General features: G+C 47.9%; 3 protein-coding genes across 3 annotated transcripts in view; 2 read left to right on the top strand and 1 right to left on the bottom strand.

The window, feature by feature from the left end:
• The window catches only part of LOC131193532 (zinc finger protein 850-like), a 332,320-nt gene that overhangs the window by 185,679 nt on the left and 120,656 nt on the right, over window positions 1-25,985 (bottom strand). The window lies entirely within an intron of this gene.
• LOC131193466 (zinc finger protein 850-like) lies at window positions 1,481-24,992 on the top strand (the record flags this gene model as incomplete). The annotated part of the gene is made up of 2 exons (XM_058173640.1): window positions 1,481-1,544; window positions 21,542-24,992. A coding segment is annotated over exon 2 (2,427 nt), but the record flags the coding sequence as incomplete, so codon positions are not given.
• LOC131193461 (zinc finger protein 850-like) overlaps window positions 1,524-25,985 on the top strand; it is a 40,767-nt gene continuing 16,305 nt past the window's right edge. Inside the window, exon 1 of the mRNA XM_058173629.1 lies at window positions 1,524-1,544. The gene's annotated coding sequence lies outside the window, so the exon portion shown is untranslated. The remainder of the gene's footprint in view (window positions 1,545-25,985) is intronic.

Genomic DNA, 25,985 nt, shown 5'->3' with positions numbered 1-25,985 from the left:
GTTCTTTATTTACTTGCATTAATTTCTCATTCATTTTGTCCACTCTTTTTTCCTTTTTTCCTATTCTCTCTTCCATCTCCTGAAGTTTTTATTCATTTCTCATAATTTGTTGTTGGAAGGTTTCAAATTTTTCATCCATCAATTGCATTTTTTCTTTGAGTTCCCCCATTTCGCTTCATATTTCTCTTCTCCCCTTCTTTAGGTCCTCATGATTTTTTGCCACAGCATCTTGCATTGATTGCAGCATGGCTTGTAGATTTTTAAACGAGTTAGAGCTTTCTCTTGATACCATTTTTTTAATAGATCTTTGGTCGGAAAGACTTGAAATAGCCGATGTGGACTGAACTGTCTGTTTCTTCCCTGTCCCGATCCTTGTTAAATTTGTAATGCTTGTCATCTTAAACACCTCTTAAACCAGCACACCCACTTTCTTTCCTCTCTTATGTCTCCCTCCACTGCTCCAATCCTCAACCATCCCATGTTGAAACATCACTCCAGCCACTCCTTCTATAAGCCACTCAGGACCTATAAGATTAATATCATTAATACAATATTAGCAGAGATTTTTATAATCTTAAATATCTATATCGTACTATAATCAAAGAGGGAAAATATTAATACTAACATTTAATAATGACAATCACTTAAACATATTATTGTACATAAAATATACATTGATGTAATTTTCTCCAGAACAATACTTTTTCTTAGATCAATTTACTATTTGTTACTTATTTCTTTTCTTCAAAAGTTCTCCTTGTTTCTGCAGATGATTTAATCCTTTATATGTTAAAGTCTCCAATATAACTTTTCTTTCAATCACAACTGTATCATAACTATTCTCCTATAGAGTCTTAAGCCACACAGTCTATAAGCCCAATGTCAAGCCCAGCTCCAGCTCGAATCATGATAATACAGGGATCTGGATCATGGGAGCATCCCCTAACAACAGTATTTCAGAGACAGGGGTTTTTCTTCCCAATCTTTAGCTATTGCAAATGTCAATCTTCTCTTTAGCCAGTCTCTTTTTAAAGTACTGGCATAGACACGATCTCTGTTCAAAAAGTCAGCTTCCACAGCTTAATCAGCTCTTTTTAACTTCCCAGATTGAGACAGTTTACTTTTGTGCTTTTTCCAGGAGTTCCACCTCGATTTCCCTTTTCTTTGCTTTAACAATCACTTTTTCTATTTGTACAGTTCTCCCTTATTTGCCCAAACTTTTCCTTGCCGCTTTGTAACACGAAGGGGGCTTTTCCATTCTCCTTCTGCGTGAGGGTCCCTCTCTTTTATTTCACCACCCAGACTCTTCTTAGTGAGGATCTTCTCCCACAGACACTTACTTAAGAATACGGACGATACAGCGGGAGGTTGCTGTGGTTGAGCTTAAAGGAGTTAAAACCATCGAGTACTCATTGCTAGAAAGGACGGGAGGGGAGGAGAAGAGAAGCGCAGAGCAACTTCCTCTTCCGGATGAGTTCATGGGAGAAAGGTGGTGTGCAGAGCGGCTTTTGTGCTCTTCCCAGGGTCGAAGCAGCAGCTGGCAGGTGAGTTGAGGGCAGCAGGTGGGAGGAGAGTCCGAGAGCAAGTCGGGCTGTTCGGTTCCCTCCACGGCCTGGAAGCAGAGAAGCAACTGGGCTGAAGCAGGTCAGCTGCTGCTCCTGCAGGTTCCTTCCCTCCCCAAATGGAAGCCCACTGGAGCTGCAGGCTGTGAAACTGGTGGCTGCAATTTTCTGCTGGTGGGAAGATTGAAAAAGTCTCTATTAAATTAAAGTTGATTTTTTGGGAATGGCTTCTCTCCAGAGGTTGTGGCTGCTCCGTCACTGGAGGTTTGTTCCATAGTTGGAAGGATCCTTGGCGGTCTTCTATTCCAACCCCCCCCCCCCGATCAAGCAAGAGACCCAATATCATTTCAGACAAGTGGCTGTCCAGTCTCTGTTTAAAAGCCGCCAGTGATGGAACACCCACAACTTCCGAAGGCAAATCCTTCCACTGATTAACTGTTCTCAGTGTCAGGAAATTTCTCCTTAGTTCAAAGTTGCTTCTCTCCTTGATTAGTTTCCACCCATTGCTTCTTGTCTTGTCATCAGGTACTTTGGAGAATAGGTTGAACCCCCTCCCCCTCTGTGGCAACCCCTCAAATATTGGAAGAGTGCTATCATGTCACCCCTACTCCTTCCTTTCACTAGACGAGACATAGCCAATTCCCGCAACGGTTCTTTATATGCTTTAGCCTCCAGCCCCCTAATCATATTTGCTGCTCTTCTCTGGGCTCTTTATAGTCTCAATACCTTTTTAATTCTGTGGTGACCAAAACTGGATGCAGTATTCCAAGTGAGATCTCACTCTTTATAAAGTTGTACTAGTACTTCACATGATCTTGATTCTCTCTCTCTCTGTTAATGCAGCCTAGTGTTGTATTGGCTCTACCCCACCCCAATACTGTCAGGGGTGCCTCCATTCAAAACTCAAGAAAGAAAAACCCCCAATCCCATGTTTGTAGAGAAAGGTACTTTTACTCTGTATGAACTGAATGCAACAAAAGGAAAGCAAAGTCTTGAGGCAATAGGCGCAAAAATTGCATATTGAAAGCAATCCCCAAATCTCTCCCTCCAAGGACCCAAGTTGAATGTCCAATCCACATCTCCCCAAGGTTTCATGTGGGGTGCTTCTTCAGATGGTCCCATCTATCTGGTATGCCAGACCGGTTGACCTTGGCTGCTATCAGCCCTCTCAACAACTGTTACAACTGCTACAAAGACAGTGAGAATTTTCCTCCCTTTCATGAGACATCTCCACCAGGTCACATCCCCACTCCCAAATCCCTAAAATACCTCCCCCCTCCCATTACTATGGCAGCCGAAAGCAAGTAAGAATCATAGAGGCTGACAAATACACTGTTGGCTCATATGTAAATGATTGTGCACTAGGATGTCAAAGTCCCTCTCATAGTTACTGTCAGGCCTGGAAACCATACTAGGCTTTAGGGTTCCAGACACTGCCACATTTTTCCCCTGAGGGGAAGAAGGGGGGTTGAGGGGTATGGTAACATTTTTCAAGCGGTCAAGGTCGGATGGTGTTCACATCTGCAGGAGGAGTGGCGAGAAGATATTCGAATGAACTGGGAGAACGTGGGACCATGTGACCAGCAAAGGGGTTAGGGGGGTGGGACTCTTAGGGTTTGTATAACTGGGAAAAGAATCCAGAAGTTCAGTTTTGGAATTTCACTCATCGTGTGCCAGTTTCCTCATGCTAGTAAAGAACTCTGAAAGACAATGGCTTCTGAGTTTTTTTTATGCAGAAGAGGTTTTTCTGGAACCTTGACAGTTATTGCTGGAGCCAGGTTCTATTTTTTTTTTATTTTTTATTTTATTTAATTATTTATTTATTTGTTCTGTACCAGTACATTTGGTTTTTCTTGCATAAGTGTAAAACCTTTTTTTTCCCCTCCCTCAAATTTCATTTTGTTAGGTAAGGCCCAGTGTTCAAATCTACCGAGATTCTCTATCTCGAGCCTATCTTCTGAGGTGTTGGCTATTCCTGCCAACTTGGTGTCATTTGCAAATTTGATGCATTCCCATTCAATTCCCTCATTTAAGGCATTTACAAAGATATTAAAGAGTACTAAAACAGAACCTTGGTGTACCCACTGCTTACTTCCCTCCATATAGATATAGTCCCATTAAGGAATATAGTTTGAGGGTGGTTTGTTAGCCAGTTATGAATCCATTCATGTGAATGGATGTACCTATCCCACATTTTTCTAATTTACCAAGAAGTTGGTTATGGTCTACTTTATCAACTGCCTTACTGAAATCCAATTATACTATTTATTTGATTGGTCCACTAATTTAGTCACTTTGTGTAAGAATGAAATAACATTTGTTTGGAATGAACTGTTTTTGACAAATCCATGTGACTTCTGGTTATATATTTGCTTGCTTCTAGGTGTTTGCAGATCTTTTGTTTCATTATCTTTTCCAGGATCTTTCCAGGTAGTGATGTCAGGCTAATTGGTGTGTAGTTTTGTGGATGCATTTTACTCTCCTTTTTTGAAGATGGGAAATACATCAGCTCTTTTACAGTCCACCTGTAGTTCCTTGGTGCATGAAGATCTTTGAAATATATGGTTCAAGAGAGAGAGAGGAATAGAAGAGAGGGAGAAGGAGAGGAAGCAAATGGAAGGGAAAGAAGATTAGAAGAGTGGGTTAGAAAGGGAGGAAGAAGAGAGGAGTGGGGGGAAAGGGAGGAGAGGTAGAAGGGAGGAGAGGAGGAATGAAGAAAGTAGAAAGGGACAGAAGAAGAAAGAGGAGGGAAGAAGAACAGGAAAGTTTGTGGTAAAACAAAGAAGAGAAAATGGTAAAAAAGCAGCCCCGAACAAATAAAAATGAAAATTAAAGGATAAGATGAATGATCAATGATTAATGATGGATAAGAGATTGTACATTTAAATGTGCTTATGAGAAATAAAAATAAAAAAATTATGCAAAAAAAACCCCTAGTGCAACAAGAGCACCAATTTAATTTATTTTTAAAAAGAAAAAGAAATATATGGTTCTGTGGTTCTTAGATCGAATCTGCTGGCTCCTTCAGAACTCTGAAGGAGTAATCAATGTGGTCCTGTTGGTTAGAACTCGTCTAGAATGGACAGGTGTTTTCCTATCATTTTCTTGCCTGTTTTAATTTGTATTCCTAGTCTGCCTTTTACAGTTCTGTTTTTGGTAGGTTTGGCTTTTTTTTCTTTTTGCCTGAAGATAGATGCAAATAATGAATTAAGTAGCTCTGCTCTGTCTCTACTACCCTTCATTGCCATCATCTCCCATTAGTGGACTGACTCTTTCCTTGACTTTTTTCTTGTTTTATACAAGTTTTAAAATTATTTTTGAGATTTGTTGCAATTTTTAGTTCATTCTCAGCATGAGGTTGATTTCATCATTGCAGATTCGGGCTATATGCTAGTATTCTGCCTTAGTTATGTGTCTCTCCATTTTTTATATTTATCCTTTTTGTCTTTCAGTATATTGGAGAGTTTTTAATGCAACCATCCTTGTTTCTTTTGGCTTTCTTATTTTTCTTTTTCAGTGATATTGTGTTAGCCTTGGCTTTTGTAATCGTGTTTTTCAGAGTTTCCATCTTTGCAGATTTGGCCTATATGCTGGTAATCTGCCTTAATTATGTGTCCCTCTTTCCATTTTTTATCAGAGAGTTCTGTATGCAACCATGTTGGTTTCTTCTTGGATTTCTTGTTTTCCCTTTTTAGTGATATTGTATTGGACTGGGCTTATATGATCATATTTTCCAGTATTTCCCACATTCCTTGCATTGTTTTCTCTTTTAGGATTTTTATCCATGAAATTTTGCTTCGGCTCTAAATTTGTTAAAATCAGCTCTTCTAAAGTTTAAGACACTGGTTGGATTATATTCTGTTGCTTGTGTTTGCAGTATATTGAATTCCAGTAAGACATGGTCACTTGCCCAACATTCCGACAACTTCAACTCCTTCTATCGCTTCTCTATTAGTAAGAGTTGACCTGACTCTTACTATAGTTTTCCCTCTAGTTCCCCCCTCTACCTTTTGGATGACAAAAGTTGTCAGATAAGTTGTTTACATATCTGTTCAATCTCCTACTTGCTGTACAGTTTGTCTCCCAGTTTATATCAGGGTAGTTAAAGTCTCTCATTACAACTTGATGTTGCCCTCTTGATATAGTTTGTAATCCACACGTGTATTGAAAATAACAGATGAATAAAATGTACAAGTTTTTTTACTTCCATGTCTTGCTAATAAGTATGGTATTTCCTGTCCCATCCATGTATTAACCAGGTTCAATTGTGGCCTAATCCAGCACTTCCTAAGAAATAGCTATTGAGGACCTTTTGGCATCTTTGGTTGCACAGGCAGTTCTCACTTACCACGTCTTCTCTGAGCCTTCAAAGTTACTCTGGCACAGTAGAAGCAGACATGCACCTGGTCCACAAAATTTGTGGCAATCCTACCACTTTTTCTGTAACCGCATGTCAGCAGTGACTGTGGTTTTGAACATGCAGGAAAAGGAGTTGCACCAATTCGGGTTCTGCCAATAGTTGCACATTTATGATGGCTTCAGCATCCCACACTCATGATCCCCATTTGTGACCTTCCCAGCTAGCTTCTGACAAGCAAAATCAATAGCTATACTGGCAGGAAATTGCAAGTCACGGTCATATGAAATTGCCTTTAACAACCCACAGTAATTTGCTTAACAACTACAGAGAAACAGATGTAAGTTGGCATTGTCATATGACATGATGCTTAATGATTGAGCTGCTTAGTGATGCAGATACCCGTTCCAATTGCAGTAGGTTAAGTGAGGACGACTTGAGTGGGAATGTCACCAGAGGGGTTGTAGACAGTATTTTCTGCTCTTATTTGAAGCTGAGGACTTCCATGAGCAAAAGTGGTGTTTCAAAGCTTGCAGAGACTTTAGGCATCATTTCATCAGTTAAAGCCCCCACATCTCTAAATTTAGCTCAGAAGGTTTGACTGTAACCATTTTGGGACATTTTGTCAGGCTTGAAAGACATAAATTTTCTCCATGTATACATGTGTAGGTGGGTGTATCTGTATTTTCTCGCTATGCATATATCTGCAATTATATAACCCCAGCAAGATATATTTATATATAAAGTTTAAAGAATTAAGCGCATGCTCAAGATGGCGCTGTAACAGAATAGTGGAGAGAGGAATGGCGGTCTTTTCCCGGCCGGTCCTAGCAAGGGAGACCGATTTGGACATCTTCGACCCTTGGCCCGGCTAGGGGAACGTTCTGCCAGCCTGAAGTGGGGTTTTTTATCCTCTGGAAGAACGTGGCTGGCTGAAACGAGGTCAGCTGAAATGAGGTCGGGGGTGAGCGGTGGCAGCGTTTCTGGTAGCAGCGGCATTTTCTGCGTCAGTGTCGGTGGCGGCATTTTCCCCCATGGAGCCCATGAAGCCCTCCTAGAGGTCTGGGCAGTTGTGGCTGCCGCGGTTGTGGCGGCGAGTTGTGGTGGCATTTTTTCGGAGGCGGCGGCTTCTCCCTCCTTGGGGCTGTTCTGTTTCCCTCCCCCAATACTCCCAATAAAGAGTCAGACAAAGGCCTCCTCTTCTACTTTATTTACATAGATAAATGTCCTGGCCACGTCTACCCACGGGCCTGCCAAGTTTCTGGAGATAACGAGGAAATTATAGATAAGGCCAGAATTACTCACGAATATATTCTTCCCTCCATTGATACAGTTTGCCCACGCAAATTCATTGCTTTGTCCAAGACAAACAACCAGGAAGTCCCGCCTCCTATTTATAGTCTCTGCAGATGTCCATCATTCCTTGGCTTTATCCCAACGCTGTTTCTGCTGCGCGCGCCGGTCACGTCTGCGCAGTCTTGCATCACTCCAAAACTGTTCTTGGGGCGTTGCCAAATCAGAAGAAAGCTCGAGAGAATCAGGCCTTGCCGGCCCCTCTTCCTCCCTTTGAGTGTGTGCCAGGGAGGGAGAGGGCCCAAGAGAAGCAGGGCTTGCCAGGTCTTCTCCCTCACTTTCTGAATCATCTGAGTCCAGGAGTCCGGGTCCAGGAACCTGGGTCACAACAGGGGCCTTCCCGGAGACCTGAGCAGCTGGACTGGGTGGTGGCTATGGCGACGGCGGCGGTGGCCTTTCTCGGTGATGGCGATGTTTTTTTTCGCCTCGGCGGCAATGTTTGTCCCTCCCCTGGAGCCCGAGTGGTTGTGGCTGTTGTGGTGGCGATGGCGATGGCGGTGTTTTTGGCGTCCGGCTGCGGCGGCAGCAGCGACTGTTGCGGGCGGCTATGACGAGGGAATTGCTTGGTCGCCAACTAGCATTGCTAGTCCCACATACAGAGCGGTTGGCAGAATCATCATTGGCAGCATTCCATCTTTGCCTGAGAGGGTGCCCACCCCAGTTGACCTGTCATCCTGTGACATCATTCTCCACCTTGGACCTACTGTCATCTAATCTTGTTCCCAACCAGAGACCTGCTAAGTTATCATCTGGACTGACCGGGATAAAATCACCCGCCATTCTTCGGAACCCCGATGTATTCGTCAGTGGAACTTCTTGGTCTGCGAGACTCCCCCCTCTCGCAGATGTGGCCCTCCACTCTATCGAGGGCCTACCTCGATGACGGAATTTGGAATCCCAAGAGGTGGCATGTTGCAAAGAAGGGACTTAGGTTTTTTTTTAAATCGTTTTTTATTACCCTTTCAAATGATTTAAGTAAAGGGTTTTTAAGGGGAGGGAGAGTTAGGATGGGCTCTGGGGGAAACCCATTAGGGCCATGGCTGGACCCTGCGAGGGCTCGCGATATAGATGCTACGGGTTCGGAGGCGAAGGAGGAGGCTGGAGCTCGACTCTTTGAGGGCTATTCCATCTGCACGGTAAATGGGAGGGGCAGATACAGCGGAAGCAGGGGCCCACATCATGTTTGGGGAGTGCGCGCTCGCTGTTTGCGAGCGATCACGCACTCCGGTCCCCCTGACTTTCCTCGTTCCCCGAGTGGCTTGAATCCCCAGAGCCTGGACCTCCAGCTGATGTTGTGTAATGCTAGGTCCATGGTAAATAAAGCCCCCTTATTTTTGATCTTATACAAGAAGGGGGTGCGGACCTGATGGGCATCTCGAAGACCTGGTTGGGCACGGAAGGGGGGGTACCCCTTGTGGAAATGTGCCCACCGGGCTTCCGTGCATTCCATCAGCTGAGGGCCCAGGGTAGGGGTGGCGGTTATTATTAACAAAGGTCTGGAACCGAGGGAGGTCACTGTACCACAGATAGCCAGATGTGAGTCCCTCTTTGAGAAGTGGGGTCAGGGGATGCAGGTGGGCTTGCTGATTACGTACCTGGCTCCTTGCTGTGTGACAGCAGCCCTGCCCGAGCTGCTGGATATGATAGCCGGGATGGCGGTTGATACCCCCAGACTTATGGTTATGGGGGATTTCAACCTGCCGTCGGTCGGTGAAACATCTTCGGCAGCTCAGGAGTTCATGGCTTCCATGACGGCCTTGGACCTGACCCAGTTAGTTAATGGTCCCACTCACAACGGGGGAAACACTCTGGATCTGATTTTTGTCTCTGGACAGTGGTTGAATGATCTAGAATTAGGCGATTTAGTTATCAAACCCCTGTCATGGTCTGATCATTCACTCCTCTGACTTGACTTTCAAACCGCCAACCCACACTGCAGGGAGACGGGGCCGATTCGTTGGTTCCGTCCCAGGCACCTGATGGACCCGGAGAGGTTTCTGACGGAGCTTGGGCCATTTCCTGAGGATCTAGCTCACGGCTCGTCTGAAGAACTAGTGGCCGCCTGGGAAAGGGTGGCGGCAGGGGCTTTGGATCGCGTCATGCCTTTCCGGCCTCTGACCCGGTGCCGATCTCGACTGGCCCCTTGGTATTCTGTGGAGCTGAGAGAGATGAAGTGCCGGAAAAGACACCTAGAGAGTGGTTGGAGGACCAGTCGTTCTGAATCCGACTGAACACTAGTAAGGTCCCATATTCAGACCTATCTAGTGGTGATAAGAATGGCAAAATGTGAATATTTTCTGCTCTTATTTCATCGGCAGATAACAGCCCAGCCGCCCTGTTTGGGGTAACCCGCTCCCTCTTCCATCAGGGAGCACAGGAGGACCCCTTGCAAGGGCGTGCTGAGGATTTTGGACAATATCTGCACGATAAAGTCACTCAGATCCGGGATGGTCTGGACTCGGATTGGGTAGATTCGGGCGAGATGACAGAGGTAGATCTTGAGGATGTTATCTGGGAAGAGTTTGATACTGTGGCTCCCGAGGACACGGACAGGATACTGGGGAGGCTGAATGCGACCACATGTTTATTGGCCACCCAGGAGGTTACACGAGGCTGGCTTCAGGGAATTGTCAACGCTTCTTTGATGGAGGGTGTCTTCCCTACCGCCTTGAAAGAAGCGGTGGTGAGGCCCCTCCTCAAGAAGCCCTCCCTGGATCCAGCCGTTTTAGCGAACTATCGTCCTATCTCCAACCTTCGTTTTGTGGCGAAGGTTGTTGAGAGTGTGGTGGCGCGACAGCTCCCCCAGTACCTGGATGAAACTGTCTATCTTGACCCATCCCAGTCCGGCTTCCGGCCTGGGTACAGCACGGAAACAGCATTGGTCGCGTTGGTAGATGATCTCTGGAGGGCTCGGAACTTGGGTTGTTCCTCTGCCCTGGTCCTATTAGATCTCTCAGTGGCTTTTGATACTATTGACCATGGTATCTTGCTGCGACGGCTAGAGGGTTTAGGAGTGGGGGGCACCATTTTTCAGTGGTTCTCCTCCTATTTTTCTGACCGGTCGCAGACGGTGTTGGCAGGAGGGCAGAGATCGGTCGCGAGGCGCCTCATGTGTGGGGTGCCACAGGGGTCGATTCTCTCGCCTCTTCTGTTCAACATCTACATGAAGCCGCTAGGTGAGATCATCCGTGGTTTTGGGGTGCGATGTCATCTGTACGCTGATGATACTCAGCTGTACATTTCCACCCCTAACCACCCCAACGAGGCCGTTGAAGTGATGTCCCAGTGTCTGGAAGCCGTGCGGGTCTGGATGGGGAAGAACAGGCTTCGACTCAACCCTTCCAAGACTGAGTAGCTGTGGCTGCCGGCATCCCGGTACAGCCAGCTGCTTCTATCGCTGACTGTTGGGGGCGAGTCATTGGCCCCTGTGGAGAGGGTTCGCAATTTAGGCGTCCTCATGGATGTATGGCTGTCCTTAGAAGAGTATATGACGGCTGTCGCCAGGGGAGCTTTTTATCAGGTTCGCCTGATACGCCAGTTGCGTCCCTTTCTAGACCAGGTTTCCCTATGCACGGTCACTCACCCCTAACCACCCCAATGAAGCCGTTGAAGTGATGTCCCAGTGCCTGGAGGCCGTGCGGGTCTGGATGGGGAAAAAGAGGTTCCAACTCAACCCATCCAAAACTGAGTGGCTGTGGATGCCGGCATCCCGGTATAATCAGTTGATTCCATCACTGACCATGGGGGGCGAGTTGTTGGCCCCCACGGGGAAGGTCCGCAATCTTGGCGTTCTCCTGGATGCATGGCTGTCGTTAAAAGACCATATGACGGCCGTCGCCAGAGGGGCTTTTTATCAGGTTCGCCTGATACGCCAGTTGCGTCCCTTCCTGGACCGGGATGCCCTGTGCACGGTCACTCATGCCCTCGTCACTTCCCGTCTGGGCTACTGTAATGCTCTCTACATGGGGCTCCCCTTGAAGAGCACCCAGAGGCTCCAACTGGTCCAGAATGCGCCTGTGTGGGTAATAGAGGGAGTAACTCGAAGCTCCCATATAACACCTCTCCTGTGCAAGTTGCACTGGCTTCCGGTGGTCTACCGGGTGCAATTCAAGGTGTTGATTACTACCTTTAAAGCGCTCCATGGCATAGGACCGGGTTATTCACGGGACCGCCTGCTGCTACCAATAGCCTCCCGCCGACCCATGCGCTCCCATAGGGAGGGTCTCCTCAGGGTGCCGTCAGTCAAACAATGTCGACTGGTGACCCCCAGGGGGAGGGCCTTCTCTGTGGGGGCTCCTGCCCTCTGGAATGAGCTGCCTCCGGGGATAAGTCAACTCCCTGACCTCCGGACCTTTCGACACGAGCTAAAGACCTTTTTGTTTCATCGCGCGGGGCTGGCTTAATGTAGTTTTAATGTGGGTTTTATTATAGTTTTAGTCTGTTTCGGCCTAATTGAATTAGCTTTTTAAGATGATTTTTAAATTTTTGTGAAATCTGTTTTTTATCTGGCTGTAAACCGCCCTGAGTCCTTCAGGAGAAGGGTGGTATATAAATTAAATTAATAAATAATAAATAAATAAATATTTGATGATAACATTTTGTATTGCTAAAAATTTATTTTTAAAAAAATAAGTTGTATTAAAAAATTTCTTTCATCATACATATTTTAATGACAGATAGTTGACTGAGTCACATCTTACACATCTTATACATAATCATTATTATAATGTATTCTAATCTTCCCATTTTTTTTCAATATTCATCTCTTTTGTATAATTCTTTATCACAGCTTAGCCATTTTTCACCATATCTTAATATTTCAGCTTCTACCATATTATTCTCTTTCCATAATTCTTTATCATTTTCAATTTTACATATAGATAACATCACTTTACGCCTTATATTTCTCCTCACTTACAATTACTCCAGTTATTTACCATATTTCTTCATTTCCGGAAGTATCTCTCTAACTCCTCTTTCCCGATCATTAGCATTTGAATGTTCATCTTAATTTACATTGTTATCAAAATGAATAATGTGATTAAATTATTTTCACATTTCCATCTGCTGAAATTTAGCACAAACAAATTGTATTCATCTTTGCAAATATAATCACTTTGTGATTTCAACATTATTCTCTTTACAATTAGCATTTTAAATGTTCATCTTAATTTACATTGTTATCAAAATTAACAATGTTATCAGGTACTGTCAGCATTCCAGAAAACCCTCCTTACAGAAAAGACTCCGAAACAAACATCTTTCAAAGTTCTTTTACTAGCATAGATAAACTGGCACAGTTGGTGGAAATCCGAATCTGGGGATCCGGGTTCCTCCCTCAGTAATACAAACTCCAAAATCCCCACCCTCATGACCCCTTTGCCGGTCACACGCTCCAGTCCTCAACCGTCCCATCTCGAGACATCACTCCGGCCACTCCTCTAGATGCAAGCCCAGCCTGACCTTGACGAGCAGGAAGAATGTTGTTATGTCTAATAATCCCTTGTACCACCATCCCCTCCTCTACTTTCCCACGCAAGAGAAAGTGGCAGCGTGTGGAAGCCTTCAGCCTAGTATGGCCTTTATTTCCACATTTCTGAGATTTATCATAAACAAATTCTGTTTATTCATCTTTATAAAATAATCGCTTTCATAATTTCAACATTATTATTCTCTTTATGTACTTCATCATTTCACATTCAATGCTTTCACCTAAATAACATCACAGTGTGTCCTATAATTCTTCTCTCTTACAAATACAATGACAATTTAAATTCCATTCTAGTTTAAAAGACAATCAAAATTACTTATTATTATATTATCTATTTTCCCATTTCCATTCATTGATCTATCTTTTTATTTATTTATTTATTTATTTATTATTTCAACTTTTATACTGCCCTTCTCCCGAAGGACTCAGGGCGGTTTACAGCCAAGTAAAAGCAATAATACAAAAGTTAAGAGCAATTTTAAAAGAACTAATTTTAAATTGGCCGAAATGTACAAATTTGCTAAAACCCATTAAAAAACTAATTAAAACTATTAAAAAATATTAGGCCAGTCCTGCTCGATGAAATAAAAGAGTCTTCAGCTCACGCCGGAAGGCTTGGAGGTCAGAGAGTTGGCGCAACGTTGGAGGTAGTTCGTTCCAGAGGGCTGGGGCCCCCACAGAGAAGGCCCTCCCCCTGGGGGTCACCAGCCGACATTGTCTGGCCGACGGCACCCTGAGGAGTCCCTCTCTATGGGAGCGCATGGGTCGATGGGAGGCCACCGGTGGCAGCAGGCGTGTTGTGTCTTGCCCGCCCTCAGAGCAGCCGGGGCCTTCTTACCTGCTCCCGAACACTGAGGAATGTATGCCTCCCGGCCCAAGTCCTGGCTCCATGCCCACACAAACTGCAGAAGAAGGAGCATCTCCCGGCCCCAGCCCTGACTCCATGCCCAGGCAAACGGAGCAGCTAGACCCCTCCCCCTCCTCCATAGCAGGTGAGCCTGAGGAGGGTTTACTCCCAACAACAGCTGATTGGAGTAATCCTCGCATCAGAAGATTGGATAGGCGGAGGCAACAGAAGGAAGGGAGGGGCAGGCCTTAATGAGTGCTGAGTCATGGAGCCACACCCCATGGCCTATATAAAGGATCTACTTTCTGGCAGTCTCTGAGTCAGGCAAAAGTCGAACTTATCTTGCTGAAGTCACTTACTGGTCTCCTGCCTGCTCTGAGGACTTTGTTAGGACTTTGGGCAGAGCTGAAGAGGCAAGCCTGATTCGGATTTCCCTGACCCGGCCGTCAGCGGAGGAGTGGGACACGACATCTTGCCTGACTCCACACACATCTACAAGATGGATCAGCAACAGCTGGCGCTGATTGTGCAGCAGCTATAAACAGATAACCAGCAACTGCAACAGCAAGTCACCCAGCTGACTGCTCAACTGGCTGCTGGGAATGCCCCAGCAGTCCAACCTCCTCCTCCTCCTCCTCAGCGCCACAGCCCGGTACCGGTGCCGGAGAAGTTCTCAGGACGGATGGAGATGTTCCCGGCCTTCATGGCCCAGTGCCAGACCTACATGGCAATGCGGCCGGGGGACTTTCCAGATGACCGGGCCAGGGTGGCCTTCGTGATGAACCTGTTGTCTGGCCAGGCTGCGCAGTGGGCCACGCCCTTGGTGCTCAGGGACAGCCCCTTGCTGGCAGACTACCAGGGGTTCTGGGGGCAACTACGCCTGATGTATGAAGACCCTGTGCGGGCCCAGACGGCTGCCTGGCGCCTCGGAGAGATCCAACAAGGGCCCCGCCCCCTCCGGGAGTACATCGCGGAATTCCGGTTGCTGTGCCATGATTCGGACTGGAACGACACGGCACTAGCGGACGCGTTCAAGAGGGGCCTTTCGGAGAAGCTCCAGGACGAGTGTACTACCAGTGTTTACTACCAGTGTTACTACCGGTGTTCATCTACCAGAAGAAAACACACACAAACTGCTATCTGCACGCACTCTCACACCACCACCCAGCACAGATCAACTCCGTAGCCAAGACACTCATCTCTAGAACAAAACACTTAGCTGATGAACAACACCTAAAAACCTCACCTAAAAACCTAAAAACTACACACTCTCACAAACGTACTAACATCCAATGGATTCCAGAGAAATAAGATTACCAAACTAATCCAAAAAGAACCCCCCACTAAAATCCAAGACAGAGAACAAGAAAACGGCACAGCCCTCCTCCCATATATAAAAGGCACCACAGACAGAATCAGCAAGATCCTCCACAAACATAACATCAAGACAGCATTCTGCACAAACCAAAAAATATCCACCATCCTAAGAAACCCCAAAGACAAAATTGAGTTAGAAAATCAAGGAGTATATGAAATCCCATGCACCGCCTGCCCCACCACATACATCGGACAAACCAACAGAAGAATAAGTGCACGCATTGAAGAACAAAAGAACTCAGTCAAAAAAGAGGAACCAACTTCTTCCCTGGTCCAACACCTTAAAGCCACAGGACACGATATTGACTTTAAAAAGACCAGAACTATTGTTCTGTTTCCCTTCCCCCAATACTCCCAGCAAAGAGTCAGTCAGAGGCCTCCTTTTCTGATTTATTTACATATATATAAATGTCCTGGCCACGTCTACCCACGGGCCTGCCAAGTTTCTGGAGATAACAAGGAAATTACAGATAAGGCCAGAATTACTCACGAATATATTCTTCCCTCCATTGAGACAGTTAGCCCGCGCCAATTCATTGCTTTGTCCAAGACAAAAAACCAGGAAGTCCCGCCTCCTATTTATAGTCTCTGCAGATGTCACTGCATGACAATTATGACTTGGCTTTGTCCCAACTCTTCCGCTGCTGCGCACGCCGGTCATGCCTGCGTAGTCTTGCATCACTCCAAAACAGTTCTTGGGGCGTTGCCAAATCAGAAGAAGGCTCCAGGGAATCAGGCTTTGCCGGCCCCTCCTCCTCCCTTTGAGTGGGTGCCAGGGAGGGAAAGGGCTCAAGAGAAGCAGGGCTGGCCAGGTCTTCTCCCTCACTTTCTGAATCATCCGAGTCCAGGAGTCTGGGTCCAGGAACCTGGGTCACAACACTATCCCTCACCACAGGGCCCTTCCCCCGGGGCTGACGATCGGGATGCGGTCGGGCTGGGTTCTGCTCATGGAAGGCCTGCACCAGGTCAGGGGCATGAACGTCGGAGGCATCTACCCAGGAGAAATCAGTCCCGTATCCCTTCCACGCGATCAAATATTGGAAACGACCCTTCAGCCAGCGGGAGTCTCGTACGCTGTGGACTTCATATTCCTCCGATCCGTCCTCGGCGACAGTGATGGGTGCTGTTGGGCACCGAAGGGGACTCGGTGTGGCCTCAGGAACTAGAAGGGACCGGTGAAAAACGGGGTGGATCTGCATGGATCGTGGCAGGGTCAGTCGGTAGGCTACCGGGTTGATGACTGCCTCGACAGGGAACGGGCCGATGAATCGGTGGTCCAACTTCTTTACCGGGCGGTCGGACGGGAGGTGTTTGGTGGAGAGCCACACCCGGTCTCCAACTGCCAGCGGGGGCGTTGCCCGTCGGGAGCGGTCAGCGGACCGTTTGTAGTCCTCCTTTGCCCGATTCAGCTGCTGACGTACCAACTGTTGGACCGCATGCAATTCCGTCAGGAAGGTTTGCGTTCCGGGAACAGGAGAGTCCGGTTGTGCCAGAGGGAAGAGCCGCGGATGGTACCCCACATTGGCAAAGAACGGGGTCATCTGAGTAGAGGTGTGCTGAGAGTTGTTAAAAGCAAACTCCGCCAGGGACAGGTAGTCGGCCCAGTTGTCCTGTTGCTGGTTGATGAAGCAACGGAGATACTGTTCCAGTATACCGATGACCTTCTCTGTACCCCCGTCGGTCTCCGGATGGTGCGATGACGACAGACACACCTGCACCTCCAACGCGGCCATCAGGCTCTTCCAGAAGCGGGCTGTGAACTGAACTCCGCGGTCCGAAACCACCCTGTCCGGTAGACCATGGAGGCGGAAGATGTGCTGCAGAAAGAGACGGGCCGTTTTTGCGGCTATGGGCAGTCCGCGGCATGGGATGAAGTGTGCCATCTTGGTGAGCATGTCCACCACCACCAGCACCGTGGTGAACCCAGAGGACGGCGGCAGGTCTGTCAGGAAGTCCATAGAGATCGCCCCCCAGGGTCTGTCGGGTGTCGGCAAGGGCTGGAGGAGCCCGGGAGGTGCCCCCGTGGCGGTCTTGGCTTGCCGGCACGGTACGCAGGATGTCACGTAGGCATGTATATCATGCCGCACTCGGGGCCACCAAAAGGTCCGTGTCACCAGGTGGAGGGTCTTGAAGAACCCAAAATGTCCTGCTGCAGGGTTGTCGTGGCACTGGGTCATGACGAGGGCTCGGAATGGTCCTGTGGGCACATATAATTGCCCCCGAAACTTGAGTAAGTCCTCCTCCAAGGTCCAAGGAGACGCGGGGCCCACCTCCGCTCTCCTTTGCTGCGACCAGGTGTCCTGGCGCTGCGCCTCTCGCACCTCGGCCCGCAAGTCCACTGCTCCCGTGCTGCGGCCAAGGCTTCTGCCGGCAGCACTGTCCGTGGAGGAAGGGGGTCCTTGGCGCAGAGGTACTCTGGCTTGCGGGACAGGGCATCCGCCCTCCGGTTGTGACCGCTGGGAATGTAGGTCACGCGGAAGTTGAACTGGGCAAAAAACAACGACCACCGGATCTGCCGCTGGTTCAACTTCCGAGCTGTGGTGAGGTGCTCGAGATTCCGATGGTCCGTTCGGACCTCCACCTGATGTCGGGCCCTCCAGATGGTGTCGCCAAGCCTCGAATGCAGCCTTGATAGCCAGCAACTCTTTTTCCCAGATAGTGTAGTTGCGCTCGGAAGGATTGAGTTTCCGGGAGTAGTAAGCGAGGGAAAAAGTGTGCCGCCATTCGTCCGGAGCCTGTAGCAGCACCGCTCCCAGAGCCACATTGGACGCGTCCGTTTCCACCACAAAAGGCCGGAGCGGGTCGGGATGCCTCAGGACGGGTTCCGTGTGAAGGCTTTCTTGAGGGCTGTGAATGCTTCTTGCGGGGACCCCACCGAACGCAACCTTCTTCCTGAGGAGCTGGGTAAGTGGAGCCGTCAGTGTGGCGCCGGGATGAAGGTCCGGTAGTAGTTGGTGAAGCCCAGCAGGCGCTGAACATCCTTCACCCGACGAGGACTTCCCAGCTACACAAAGCTTCTACTTTACATGGGTCCATGGCTATGCCCTCGGGCGAGATGATATGCCGAGGAAGTCGGAAGAAGAAGACGCATTTCTCCAGCCGCATTGAGTTGTTGCTCCATAGCGTTGCAGAACCAGACCGACGTGTCGAAGGTGGCTTTCCCTGGACCGGGAGTAAATCAGGATGTCGTCCCAGGTAGATAACCACGAACCGATCCAACATGTCTCGGAACACGTTGTTAATGAAGTGCTGGAAAACGGCGGGAGTGTTGGTCAACCCAAATGGCATGACAGTGTATTCGTAGTGTCCGTATCGGGTGCCGAATGCCGTCTTCCATTCGTCTCCTTCTCGCATCCGCACCAGGTTGTAGGCCCCCCGGAGATCGAGCTTGGTGAAGATCGTGGCCTCCCGCAACCTCTCCAGTAGCTCCGGGATGAGCGGCAGGGGGTAGCGATTCCGCACTGTAATGGCGTTTAGCCGGCGGTAATCACAGCACAGGCGCAAGTCCCCTGTCTTCTTCTTCACGAAGAGGACCGGGGCCGAGAGAGGGGACTTTGAAGGCCGGATGAACTCTTGGGCCAGGTTTTTGTCCAGGAAGTCCCTGAGGGCGGCCAACTCGGGCTCCGACATGGAATACAGGCGTCCCACAGGCAGTGGTGCGTTGGGCAGAAGGTCCACGGGGCAATCGTAGGGCCGATGCGGGGGTAGTCTGTCCACCTCCTTCTCGCTGAACACGTCGGCGAAGTCCGTCAGCTCAGGAGGCAAGGTGATGGCAGCGGTGGGGACGTTCTGGCCAGCACAGGTGTGGCAGATGTGGTCGACGCACTGCAGACTCGGGAAAGAGATGGCGTTCCACGACCAGGCCACCTGAGGATCGTGGGTCCGAAGCTAGGCCATCCCAAGGACCAAGGGAAAATGAAGGTCCGCCGTGACATAAAACTGGATCGCCTCCTCATGATCCCCAATAGCCAGGCGCAAAGGCTGGGTGGCGAATTTAATGGGGCCGAACACCAGTTCTCGTCCATCAATTGTCTCTACCCGCATCGGAGGGTCCACCGGAACCACGGGGACCGCAAACTGGGTCACAAAGGCCTGGTCCATAAAGTTTGTTGTGGCCCCTGAGTCCACCAGCACATGCGCCTGGAGCCCGTCCGACTGGTTCCCCAACCATATCCGTGTGTCCAGAATCAGATGCCGAGGGGGCCCAGAGTCTACTTCCAACGCCCAGTGGGGGCTTAGTACGTGCCCGACCTAGGGTTTCCCGAGGTTGGGCCTGCTCCGCTTTCGATTGGTCACGCTGTGATTCGGGGACGGCGTGCCGCCGCTTTCTGGGGCAAGAAGCGGTGAAGTGGCGGGCTCTCACAGTACAGGCACAATCCCCTTGGCGCCTCGGATCCGCTCCTGGGCTGTCAGGCGAGGTCTGGCCGCTCCCAACTCCATGGGCTCTTCCGCAGCGGTTACAAAACGTGGGGCGACCCTGGGTGCTGGTGGTGCAGGGGGTGCAGATGTCGACGGAGGGTCCCGGGGTGCGACGGGACGGTCGCTGCAGACGGGCATCGAGGCGGAGACAAAGGCACCAAGTTGTCGAGGGTCCGCGCGCCCACCCGGCCAGCTCATCTTGTAATTCCTCTGAGAGTCCCTCCTGAACTGGCCCACCAGCGCTGCATCATTCCAATCAGAGTCCTGGCACAAAAGACGAAATTCGGCGATGTACTCCTGCAGGGGGCGTTTCCCTTGACAGAGTTCCTTAAGGTGCCTGGTTGCCGTCAGCATTCGAACTGGGTCCTCGTACATGGTGCGCAGGTGCTGCCAAAAACGCTGTTGGTCCGCCAGCAGGGGGCTATCCTGGAGCAAGAGGGGTGTGGCCCATCGAGCAGCCGAGCCGGAAAGAAGGTTAATCACGAAGGCCACCTTAGCCCGGTCGTCTGGGAAATCCTCTGGCCGCATAGCCATGTAGAGCTGGCACTGTCCCAAGAAGGTCGGGAACATCTCAGGCTGCCCAGAAAACTTATCTGGCACGGTTATCGGGCACTTGCGACGAGGAGGAGGAGTGGGAGGACGGGCGGGGGGGGGGGCTTCAGGCACATTCCCGGCAGCAAGTTGGCCTGCCAAGTGAGCCACTTGCTGCTGGAGCTGTTGATTAGCCGCTTGTAGCTGCTGTAACTGCTGTTGTACCTGCTGCTGGTCCATCTTTGGTGGAAGATGTTTTAGTCAGGGTCTTGGAAAAAATGTTCTGTTTCCCTTCCCCCAATACTCCCAGCAAAGAGTCAGTCAGAGGCCTCCTTTTCTGATTTATTTACATATATATAAATGTCCTGGCCACGTCTACCCACGGGCCTGCCAAGTTTCTGGAGATAACAAGGAAATTACAGATAAGGCCAGAATTACTCACGAATATATTCTTCCCTCCGTTGATACAGTTTGCCCGCGCAAATTCATTACTTTGTCCAAGACAAAAAACCAGGAAGTCCCGCCTCCTATTTATAGTCTCTGCAGATGTCACTGCATGACAATTATGACTTGGCTTTGTCCCAACTCTTCCTCTGCTGCGCACGCCGGTCACGCCTGCGCAATCTTGCATCACTCCAAAACTGTTCTTGGGGCGTTGCCAAATCAGAAGAAGGCTCCAGGGAATCAGGCTTTGCCGGCCCCTCCTCCTCCCTTTGAGTGGGTGCCAGGGAGGGAAAGGGCTCAAGAGAAGCAGGGCTTGCCAGGTCTTCTCCCTCACTTTCTGAATCATCCGAGTCCAGGAGTCCGGGTCCAGGAACCTGGGTCACAACAACTATCGCCAAAACTAAACACTTTAACAACAGAATAATCAGAGAAGCCATCGAGATAGAAAAACGCCCACACAGCATGAACAAACGAGATGATACCTCCCGCCTACCAGCCATTTGGAAACCCAATTTATTGAAAACGAGTCCCTAACACGAGGAATGACACCAGACCCACACTCACGAGGTCCACACAGGATGTCACCACACATCCACCCAGAAAGCAGACCCAAACCCACACTGATCATGAAGCACGACCAAGGACCAGAAGCCAGACCGCAGCTGCAACATTAGCCATTTCAAGCCCTCCAATCCATACATGCAGCAGACTGACACCCACTATGAAGATGGACCACAAACAAGCCAAACAACAGCTATGCAGCTCACCAGCTCAACTCCCCCTGCAACAAAGACTAAACTGAGCACAACCAAGCCCCCACCCAAACAGGACACACCCCAGCCAATCAGAGCACAAAACCCCATCCAATCAGAGCACAGCCAGCTCCCACCCAATCAGTTCAAACCCCACTAGCAGTTAAAGGAAGAAACAGCTGCGATCACACATTGCTCCCAGAAGCAAAGCTGAAGCCTGAAGATGACGAATGAGACTTCGTAAAGCCGACACTTCCAATTTTACACGGGAGAAAACCCGAATAACCAAAGACCTACATATATATCTATCTATCTATATCTATCTATCTATATATATATATCTTTTTTCACATCTTCTCTAACCATTTTATAAACAATTAAAATTACACTTTTCTTTAAATCTTACAGGCAAACAAGATGGCAATAAGAGCATTCTGGACAACTTTAAATAACAAGCAACGTTGAAAAGGGAAGAAAATCAAGCCAGAAATTAAAATATTTTCCATTTCCTTCAGAAAATCATATAATGCTGCTCCTCCTCCAGCAGCTGTTAGGCAAAAGAAAAAATCAAGAAAGAATAAGGAGATTATGCAGAACTCAAGGATACATTACACGAAAAATGAAGGCAGATTTATTTATTATTAAGCAAAAGAGAAATATCTGAAAGTCAGGAGGAAACTGTAAAGTAAATTCACGTAGAACAGACAGTAATACAGGCCTCTCCCTGTGAGGAAGAAAACGGGACAAGGCATTGTCATATTTTATCTCAAGAATATCAGCTGTGGAAAAGCTCCATAAATTTGTCGATTGTGGGAAAAGCACAGATTGCAAATCACAGCTGATGATGCACAAGAGGACCCAGAAAGGAGAAAAACCATACAAATTACCTGAATGTGGCAAAAGCTTTGGTCACAATAGTTCCTTTCCGGTTCGTGGAAGCACCCAGACACAAGAGGGAAGCCACAAAAGTGCTCCCAATGCAGTAAATGCTTTAGTGAGCACAGCAACATGGTGCTACATCAGATAACTCACAGGAGGGAGAAAACATGACTTTGCAGATTGTGTGAAAGTTTCGTTAGAAATTCCCAGGTCATGAGACACTAAAGGGCACACATGCAGGAATAAAACCATTTGAAAATCCTTTCTGCAGGAAAAGTTTCAGTGAGAATTCCATCCTGGTGAAGCACTCAAGGACTCACACAGAAGTGAAACCCTTTGAATGTCCTGATTGTGGAAAAAGTTTAAATCACAATTTCAGTCTGATGTATCAGAAGATTTACACCAGGGATAAGCTGTGTGAGTGTGTAGATTGTGGGAAAAGCTTCATGAGAAATTTCCATCTCACGATACACCAGAGGATTCATAAAGGACAAAAACCTGTTCAATGTCCTGACTGTGGGAAAAGTTTCAGTTGTAATTCCCACCTCACTCCATGGAGAAACCTTATGAGTGTCAAGATTGTGGGAAAGGTATCATTAGAAATTCCCATCCCCTCAGACAGAAGACCACACACACAGGAGATAAACCCTTTGAATGTCCTCATTGTGGGAAAGGTTTTAGTGTGAGTTCCAGCCTGGTGAGACACCAGAGGACTCACACAGGAGAGAAAACCTTTGAATGTCCTATCTGTGGGAAAAGTTTAAGTGATAATTCCAGCCTGTTGACACACCAGAGGACTCATACAGGAGAGAAACCCTTTGAATGTCCTATTCGTAGGAGAGGTTTTTGTGATAATTCCAGCCTAGTGAACCACCAGAGGACTCGCACAGGAGAGAAACCCTTTGAATGTCCTATCTGTGGGAAAAGGTACAGTCAGAATTCCCACCTGGTGACACACCAGAGGACTCACGTAGGCGAAAAACCCTTTAAATGCCCTATCTGTGGAAAAAGCTTTAGTGATAATTCCAATCTGGTGACACACCAGAGGACTCACACAGGAGAGAAACCCTTTGAATGTCCTGATTGTGGGAAAAGTTTTAGTCACAGTTCCAACCTGGTGACACACCAGAGGACTCACACAGGAAAGAAACTCTTTGAATGTCCTATCTGTAGGAAAGGTTTTTCTAATAATTCCCGCCTGGTGAAACACCAGAGGACTCACACAGGAGAGAAACCGTTTGAATGTCCTATCTGTGGGAAAAGTTTTAGTAATAATTCAAGCCTGGTGAAACACCAGAGGACTCACACAGGAGAGAAACCCTTTGAATGTCCTATCTGTGGGAAAAGGTACAGTCAGAATTCCCACCTGGTGACACACCAGAGGACTCACACAGGCGAAAAACCCTTTGAATGCCCTATCTGTGGGAAAAGCTTTAGTGATAATTCCAATCTGGTGACACACCAGAGGACTCACACAGGAGAGAAACCCTTTGAATGTCCTATCTGTGGGAAAAGTTTTTGTGATAATTCTACACTGGTGAAACACCAGAGGACTCACACAGGAGAGAAACCCTTTGAATGTCCTATCTGTGGGAAAAGTTTTAGTGAAAATTCCAGCCTGGTGAAACACCAGAGGACTCACACAGGCGAGAAACCCTTTGAATGCCCTATCTGTGGGAAAAGGTTTAGTGCCAATTCCAATCTGCTGACACACCAGAGGTCTCACACAGGAGAGAAACCCTTTGAATGTCCTATCTGTGGGAAAAGTTTTAGTGAAAATTCCAGCCTGGTGAAACACCAGAGGACTCACACTGGTGAGAAACCCTTTGAATGCCCTATCTGTGGGAAAAGGTTTAGTGCCAATTCCAATCTGCTGACACACCAGAGGTCTCACACAGGAGAGAAACCCTTTGAATGTCCTATCTGTGGGAAAAGTTTTAGTGAAAATTCCAGCTTGGTGAGACACCAAAGGACTCACACAAGAGAGAAACCCTTTGAATGTCGTATCTGTAGCAAAGATTTTCGTGATAACTTCAGTTTGCTGAGACACCAGAGGACTCACACAGGAGAGAAACCCTTTGAATGTCCTATCTGTGGGAAAAGTTTTAATGAAAATTCCAGCCTGGTGAAACACCAGAGGACTCACACAGGAGAAAAACCCTTTGAATGTCCTATTTGTAGGAAAGGTTTTTCTGAGAATTCCAGCCTAGTGAAACACCAGAGGACTCACACAGGAGAGAAACCCTTCGAATGTCCTGATTGTGGGAAAAGTTTTAGTCACAGTTCCAGCCTGGTGACACACCAGAGGACTCACACAGGAGAGAAACCCTTTGAATGTCCTATCTGTGGGAAAAGTTTTAGCGAAAATTCCAGCCTGGTGAAACACCAGAGGACTCACACAGGAGAGAAACCCTTTGAATGTCCTACTTGTGGGGAAAGCTTTTGTAATAATTCCAACTTGGTGAGACACCAGAGGACTCACACAGGAGAGAAACCCTTCGAATGTCCTGATTGTGGGAAAAGTTTTAGTCACAGTTCCAGCCTGGTGAAACACCAGAGGACTCACACAGGCGAGAAACCCTTTGAATGCCCTATCTGTGGGAAAAGGTTTAGTACCAATTCCAATCTGCTGACACACCAGAGGTCTCACACAGGAGAGAAACCCTTCGAATGTCCTGATTGTGGGAAAAGTTTTAGTCACAGTTCCAGCCTGGTGAAACACCAGAGGACTCACACAGGCGAGAAACCCTTTGAATGCCCTATCTGTGGGAAAAGGTTTAGTATCAATTCCAATCTGCTGACACACCAGAGGTCTCACACAGGAGAGAAACCCTTTGAATGTCCTATCTGTGGGAAAAGTTACAGTCAGAATTCCCACCTGGTGAAACACCAGAAGACTCACACAGGAGAGAAATCCTTTGAATGTCCTATCTTTGGGAAAGGTTTTAGTGATAATTCCAGCCTGTTGACACACCAGAGGACTCACAGGAGAGAAACCCTTTGAATGTCCTATCTGTGGAAAAGTTTAGTGATAATTCAACCTGGTGTTACACCAGAGGACTCACACAGGCGAGAAACCCTTTGAATGCCCTATCTGTGGGAAAAGGTACAATCAGAATTCCCACCTGGTGATACACCAGAGGACTCACACAGGAGAGAAACCCTTTGAATGTCCTGATTGTGGGAAAAGTTTTAATCACAGTTCCAGCCTGGTGACACACCAGAGGACTCACACAAGAGAGAAACTCTTTGAATGTCGTATCTGTAGCAAAGATTTTCGTGATAATTACACGCTGGTGATACACCAGAGGATTCACACAGGAGAGAAACCCTTTGAAATGTCCTATCTGCAGGAAACGTTTTAGTGATAGTTCCAGCCTGATGAAACACCAGAGGACTCACAGGAGAGAAACCCTTTGAATGTCCTGACTGTGGCAAAGGTTTTAGTGATAATTCCAGCCTGGTGAAACAGAGGACTCACACAGGAGAGAAACCCTTTGAATGTCCTATCTGTGGGAAAAGTTAGTCAGAATTCCAGCCTGGTGACACCAGAGGACTCACACAGGAGAGAAACCCTTTGAATGTCCTATCTGTGGGAAAAGTTTTAGTGATAATTCCAATCTGTGACACCAGAGGACTCACACAGGAGAGAAACCCTTTGAATGTCCTGACTGTGGGAAAAGTTTTAGTCAAATTCCAGCCTAGTGAAACACCAGAGGACTCACGCAGGAGAGAAACCCTTTGAATGTCCTATCTGTGGGAAAAGCTTTAGTGATAATTCCAATCTGCTGACACACCAGAGGACTCACACAGGAGAGAAATCCTTTGAATGTCCTAACTGTGGGAAAAGTTTTAGTCAAATTCCACCTGGTGATACACCAGAGGACTCACACAGGAGAAACCCTTTGAATGTCCTATCTGTGGGAAAAGTTTTGATAATTCCAATCTGCTGACACCAGAGGACTCACACAGG

Source organism: Ahaetulla prasina, chromosome 2 (genome assembly GCF_028640845.1).
Source record: "Ahaetulla prasina isolate Xishuangbanna chromosome 2, ASM2864084v1, whole genome shotgun sequence".
Taxonomy (NCBI): domain Eukaryota; kingdom Metazoa; phylum Chordata; class Lepidosauria; order Squamata; family Colubridae; genus Ahaetulla; species Ahaetulla prasina.
The sequence above is the reverse complement of the archived record's forward strand: the minus strand, read 5'-3'. Positions and strand labels throughout refer to the sequence as shown.